Source organism: Chrysochloris asiatica, unplaced genomic scaffold (assembly GCF_000296735.1).
Source record: "Chrysochloris asiatica unplaced genomic scaffold, ChrAsi1.0 scaffold00224, whole genome shotgun sequence".
Classification (NCBI taxonomy): domain Eukaryota; kingdom Metazoa; phylum Chordata; class Mammalia; order Afrosoricida; family Chrysochloridae; genus Chrysochloris; species Chrysochloris asiatica.
Genome location: NW_006408742.1, coordinates 3,167,934 through 3,174,869, shown reverse-complemented (window position 1 = coordinate 3,174,869; position 6,936 = coordinate 3,167,934). Strand labels below are relative to the sequence as shown.

General features: G+C 40.1%; 1 protein-coding gene across 1 annotated transcript in view; it reads right to left on the bottom strand.

Annotated features, from left to right (window-relative positions):
• ATP13A5 (ATPase type 13A5) overlaps nucleotides 1-6,936 on the bottom strand; it is a 211,018-nt gene that overhangs the window by 70,917 nt on the left and 133,165 nt on the right. Inside the window, exons 20-22 of the mRNA XM_006873142.1 lie at nucleotides 5,667-5,792; nucleotides 4,496-4,575; nucleotides 800-842 (exon numbers count right to left, since the gene is read on the bottom strand). Of these exons, the coding sequence (XP_006873204.1) occupies nucleotides 800-842; nucleotides 4,496-4,575; nucleotides 5,667-5,792 (249 nt within the window). The remainder of the gene's footprint in view (nucleotides 1-799; nucleotides 843-4,495; nucleotides 4,576-5,666; nucleotides 5,793-6,936) is intronic.

The following is a 6,936-nucleotide window of genomic DNA, read 5'->3' as shown; positions in this document are numbered from 1 at the left end:
TGTTGGAAAAGAATATAGAAAGTACCATGGACTGCTAGAAGAACAAACAGATTTGTGTTAGAAGAAGTACAGCCAGAATACTCCTCAGAAACCAAAATGACCAGACTTCATCTCTCATACTTGCATCTCATACTTGCATCTCTCATACTAGCAGGAAGGGCCAGTCCCTGGAGAAGGAAATCAGGCTTGGAAAAATTGAGGGCCAGTGAAAAAGAGAAAGACCCCACAATGAGATAAGCTGACATAGCAGCAATAATCTCAAATGTAACAACAATGGTTAGGATAGTGCAGGACCGGGGCAGTGCTTCGTTTACAGCACTCATTAATAGTTTCATTAGTTGACTCAAAGGCACCTAGCAATAGTAACAACAAATATAGAAGCAGTATGAGTTTGAATTTATGGCAGTGTTTGTTTTGGCTTGAAGATGTTACTAGCTATGTGACCATAGGCCAAAAAACAAAACAGTCACAAAATCCACCTCCAAGAGACTTCACTTCCTTATTGACAACAGGAGAGATTTAAACCAGCTAGTATTATAATGTCCTCTGATTCTGAAATATCGGAGTCCAAGCAACCCTCTGTCTTTATTGTTCTAAGAGGTGTAAGAAAACAGCTAAAGTCACTAACTTCATCTTACTTCTGTCCACTGCCAACCCACACTCAGGTAGAGGTGCATAAAAGCAGCAAAATGATCAAGAGATTGAAGGTGGAAGGCGAAGAGGCAGACCTCAGGGGACTGTGGTGCTCAAGAGGGATGTGAGTGAGCTGTCTGCATTTGTAAGAATGATTTCTACTCACCCCACAGTCATTAGCTCCATCTCCACACATGCCCACATAATAACTGGAGGGGAAAGGATAAGACAAATTAATAGCTTAATGTCACACTTGAATAATTTCCATCATAACTAATTCACATAGTGTATGTGTGTTCTCCTGAACACATGTGGTGTCAGGTTGAAATTATAGTGATACTGCCACAGAAATGGTGATGTCACACATCAAAAGAAGTCCTATCTGACTTTAGCCTCCAAGGCTGAACTTAAGTGTATGCTGTCATAATTCCAGCACTTGTCAGAGGACGTCATCCAAGATCATAACCGAATGCAGGTGGGTTTGGATTGCCGACTGTTGCTGAGCATTTAGAGTTCAGACACTAGAGTAAGAGACTGGGGAATGGTTTCACAGATTTAACTATATATATATGCATATTCTTGGTGCATCTGGGAGTGAAAGTGAGAAAACATGCTATACCAGCTTGATGTGAAAACACAATAATATAAATAGAAAATAAAAATTAGAGTTGTCAAAGAAAGGGACTTTCTGATGCAAGACATACTCTGCCTTCTATTATAAGTAAACAGTACATTATAGGTATTGATCAATAGCAAGGGCTAGTATGCAATTTTATAAAACAACACAATCAATAAAGCGTAAATTTCTCATAGACTTTACTGAGTTGATGCATAAGCAATGCCATTTTCATAGGTCAAATACTGTCAAATGTAGACAAAATCATATGACTCAACTTACTATTCAATTTTTTTTTTATAGATGAAAAACCAGATGCTGTTGAGTCAGTTCTGACTCACGGTGACCCCTGTGTATCAGAGCAGAACTGTGCTACGTAGGATTTTAAATGGTTAATTTTTTTGAAAGCAGATTACCATGTCTTAGTTTGAGGTGTCTCTGGGTATTTTTGAACCTGCAAAATTTCAGTTAGCAGTTGAATGTTAATCTTTGCACCACCCATGGACTTCATGGTACATGAATGTTGTTGTGAAGTGCCACTGAGTCGGTTCTGACTCATAACAGCCTTGTATATGATTTCCAAGGCTGTAAATCTTTACAGGAGCAGAAAGCCTCAACTTTCTCATACAGAGCAGCTAGAGGGCTCAAACTGCTGGCCTGGTTAGCAGTCCAGCGCTTATCCTACAGAGCCACCGCACTTCTTTATAAATGAATTGTTGTTGTTGTTGTGTGCCATGGAGTCGGTTCTGACTCATAGCGACCCTGTATAGGGTTTCTGAGGCTGTAAATCTTTATGGGAGCAGAAAGCCTCATCTTTCTCCCACAGAACAGCTGGTAGTTTCGAACTGCTTACCCTGAGGTTAGCAGCCCAATTCGTAACCCCATATCAACCTATAAATATTTATATGTGTACACATATATACAAGTACAGCCTGACTACTCAGATTTGTTGAAAAAAATGACTTTATTTTCGCAGCCTTAATACATATATCTAATCTCTATACCAGGAGTTCTGGCAGTATAATGGTTATGCATTGGGCTGCTAGCTACAAGTCAGCACTTCGAATCTCTGGTCACTTTACTGGAGAAAGATGAAGCTTTCTGTTCTCATAAACATTTATTGTTGTTGTTGTTAAGTGCCATTGAGAAAATTCTGACCCATAGTGACCCTGTATAGGGTTTCTGAGGAGCAGCTGGTAAGTTTGAACCACCAACCTTGTACTTCAAACCAACTTTGCAGTCCAGCACATTAACTCACAGCACCACACCAGGACTCCAGTAAGATTTACAGCCTCGGAAACCATCTACACGGTTGCTGAGTCACAACTGACTCGAGGGTACACCACCACTACCACCAAGCTCTATATCACACATGGAGTTCTGTGTCTTTAGTGTTCCCTGACTTCAGAAAGAGAATTCAGACAGCCATATGCACATTACCAATGATAAAGGAATGAAAAGGAAAATCCAGAAACTGAAAACACAACTCAGTCTAAGGTAATGTGCGTCTCCCTGAATTGCTTTTTCTTTAGGAAATCAAAGTTTTCAAAATTGAGCATTTAAGATTATCTTATGTATTTGAAAAGGGTTCAAACTACTTTCTTCAGCCCAAATCACATAATAATCATGTGAGAAAGAGTCATTTTTGACACTGGTTACCAACCTAGCCTCAAGGCATTGTGGGAGTTAATGGGTAGTTTTTGAGGCTTTTGTAAGACTGTTTGGACAACAAAAATAACAGTACATGACAATATCCTTATTTAGCCTAATACTGGCAAGTAGTAAGTAATTATCTACCATTTCACTGCTCTCTGTTCCAGAAAACTGCAGCCTCAAAAATTGTAATGTTCCCAGCAAGGAATAGGTCAGTTTGGATCAAGAAGAACCATTACACTCTGATGCAGCTTGTTATATATGTATTTGTGAAGGAGGCAGAAAGGACTTCTCCTTGCCCTTAACCTCTATACCCAGTCTGTCTCAGGGCCAGATACATAAAATATGCCATTCCACTTATTCCCAAGAAGACCTGCAATGATTCGTATATCTTCTAATAGACCCGCCTCAAATAATTCTAGGTGAGAATTTATATACTTTCCCATTTTCCAGTTATGAACTATACAGATCACGCATTATTTCTTTTATCTACATCTAGGAAATCTTCCTTTAAGACATGTTTTATATGCCATAGAACAAATTCTCTTAATGGTTGTTTGGTGACGGGCCATGAAGTGGGTTCTGACTCATAGCAATCATATATAGGATTCCTGAGGCTGTAAGTCTTTACAGGAGCAGAAAGCCTAATCTTTCTTTGGTAGAACAGGTGGTAGTTTTGAACTGCTGACCTTGAGGTTAGCAGCCTGACTCATAACCACTATGTTACCAGAGCTCCTTTCTCTTAAGGTAGGCAGCTTCTAAAATGACTCCCAATGATCTTTGCTTCTTAGTTTTCATGTTCTTGTGTATCCACTTTCCTAGAGTGTGGGAAGAGGTCCCTGAGTGGTACAAATTGTTTTGCTCTACTACTAACCTAATGGCAGTTTAAATCTACCCAGCAATGTTACAGAATAAGGACCTAGCAATTTGTTTCTGTAAAGATTACAGCCAAGCAAACCCTATGGAGCAGTTCTATAAGGCAAGGACCTCCATAAATTAGAGGCCACTCAATGCCAACAGATAGTTGTTTTTTGTTTTGTTTTATTTTTTAATTTGAGTGTGGACTAGACTTAGTGACTCATTTGTAAAGAAAAATGTACAGCAAAAGGGATGAGATATCACCTCTCAAGTTAGGTTATAAAAAGCGTGGCATCCATTTTGCTCTCTTCCCTCATTCTTGGATTCTTTTCTCATCATTCTTCTGGAAGCCAGCTGCCTGCCTCATGATGAGCATCTTTATGAAATGGCCCAGAAAGGAAGGAACTGAGATTGACTTTTTTCTAATACTAGTAAAACAATGAGGCCCTTAAACCGACAGTCCCAAGAAATGATTCCTGCTTACAACCGTGGGAGTCAGGTTGGTGGCAGATCCTTCCTTAATCCAGGGCTGAGATGACAAGTCCTGGCTGAAGCCTTGATTACAGCTGTGTGGAACACCTGGCCTCAGAACACTCAGCTAAACCACACCCAGATTCTGGATCCACAGAAACTGTGACATTATCATTGTTGGTTGTTAAGCCTCTTAGTTCAGGGGTAGTTTGTTATGCAGCAATAGATTGCTAATACACTCTCCTTTTATGCAATAAAACCTACTTTAGTTTCTGAAATTCTTCAACAAGACTTGATTTCTGCCCAGGAGACATTCTTGCAAAAATGGTTCCATTCACCAGAATCTAGAGAGAAAAGAAATACAAGTGAAATAACATTATACAAAAGATGACTTTCTAAATAAAAGAACAGCAGTGAAAAATCACTCCTGGTTATCACTTTAATATAGCATTGGGCGGTATTTCTTTAGACCAAATGTGAGGAAAAAGAATAAGAGGATTTAATGCTTTAATATTTAACTTTCACTTTAAGTTCTTCATCAAAAGCACTTTTACAAAATAAGGTAATTCTAATTAATAACCTATAAGATTAATAATTAATAACAATTAAGAAGAAGAAGAAGCAGAGCATATGGAATAAAATACTCATGGAAATGCAGTTCTTTTTACACTATTTTCCTAAGCTCAGCATACACAGAGGAAAGAATAAGAAATAAGGTTCTATTCTTAGCTGGCTCAAGTAGATGTGCAAATGGCGAGTCACTTAATCTCTCTGAATCTCAGCCTTCACATCTCTACAATGAATGTAGGACTAAGAGCTCTCTAGGAAGCCTTTGTGGCCTAGTTCTATGATCCTTGATTTGCAAAGCGACAGAATGCTCAAGACACTGCTAATAGATGCTTGCTATTCTCCGTGTGTGCTCCATTTATCTTCCCCATACTGACAACACAACCTGGTACACCACTATTTTAAAATAGGACACAGAGGACAAGATAACAAATGATTTTGAAAATAAACCATGGAGCCTTTGTTTCTGCCTCCTGTAATTTAAAAATCAAGCAGGAAGTCTGACATGAATTGTTGGCTTTGAGAGAGAAGCTGACTCACAAAAACAGGCAGCATGTTTGGGACTATCTAGAGGTTCTGTCTTCTTGGCGGAGAAGAGATAAAGGTTGGAGGCTGGGATTGGACTAACCACGGGATTTAGGGGACATATCAGAACTGAAACTGAGACTAGGAGGCTATGGTGTATGAGGTGTGGGACCAGGTAGGTATGGGCAGGGCCAGAGAACTTTGAAAGGACCAGTACCTCTTTGAAGGTGTTTATTCTCTAACTCAAAGACAACCTCACTAACGATGTTCACCGCTCTCCTCTCCTTGTTTGGCTCACTAATTCAAGGGGCAAAACGAACCATTTCATTTCTCTAGTACTTACTTTTGGAAGCAAGGTGTAGAAATGCTGAAACAGCACTTGGTATGATTTCCCACTCATTGCAAAATGGTAAGAACTCCTGCCTTCTCCATCAGGTACTGAACTGTTTCCAACATTGATGTAGGCTTCCTAAATCAAAAAAGTATTTTTTCTACCTGAGTTCTTAATGAACATTTCTGCACATATTGTGTAATGTGTTCATGGAACTTTGACCCATATGAAGAAGACACTCAAAACTTGCTCCCATTCCCCCCATTACAGAAAAATATGATGCTTTTGACCATGCAGTATTATGAATCCTCTCTTGAGAGATATCAGTTGTGTGATGTCAATCTACTGAGATCTTTCTAAGGTACCATATGGTGACTCCAAGTAAAAACAGGAAATATTCTCGTTTCCACTCCTCACACAAACTTATACTTCCTAAGATCTCTTGCTATTCATCCATTCAAAAGTCATATATCGATTTCTTCTATGTAAATTGTTGTTGTTAAATGCTGTCGAGTCGGTTTGGACACATAGTGACCCTGTCTGGGTTTCCAAGGAGCAGCTGGTGGGTTTGAACTTCTGCCAGTGTGGTTTACAATCCAGTGCTGATCCTACAGCGCCACACCGAAGAGTCCTCTACGTAAATTAAACAAACACTTTCTTTAGAGCCTAATTCATTTTTATCAGTCTCACTCTTCCCTACTCCAAGAGATAGCTCTTGGTCTTCTGGAAAAAGATGGCGGATTGGGTGGAAGTGTAGTGACGAGCTCTGCCGATAACAACACAGAATACAGGACCAAGAAGGCTCAGGGAATGGTCCCAGTATTCTGAACCACATATAAAGGAATATCTAGAAGGTTGGAAGACTTACAGCTGGGGAGTTTGTGGCAGAAGCAAGAAATCCATTGCTTCCTGGTTCGGGACGCTCAGCTGCTCCAGAAGCCATCATTTTGTGTGGGGCCAGGCGGAGAAAGAATCAGAGCAGCCACGGATGCCTGACAGAGCCGCAGAGATAGAGGTGTGGACATTCTTTTTTTTCGGTATCTTTTTGTTGGTCCCTTGCTGTGTGCGTACCTCCATTCTGGTGACTATAGGGGTGCCTGAGCTGGCGGATACTACAGCCCCACCCTTGGAGGGTTCTACTACGCATGTGCATAGATCTCCTAGAAATTTAAAGAGACAGTACCCACTTAAAACCAAGCAGCCGACAGATACTCAGCCCAAGAGCAGGCCTTGAACTTTTCTTGTTTGCTTTTTGTTCCTGTGTTTTTTAACACAGGAAAGA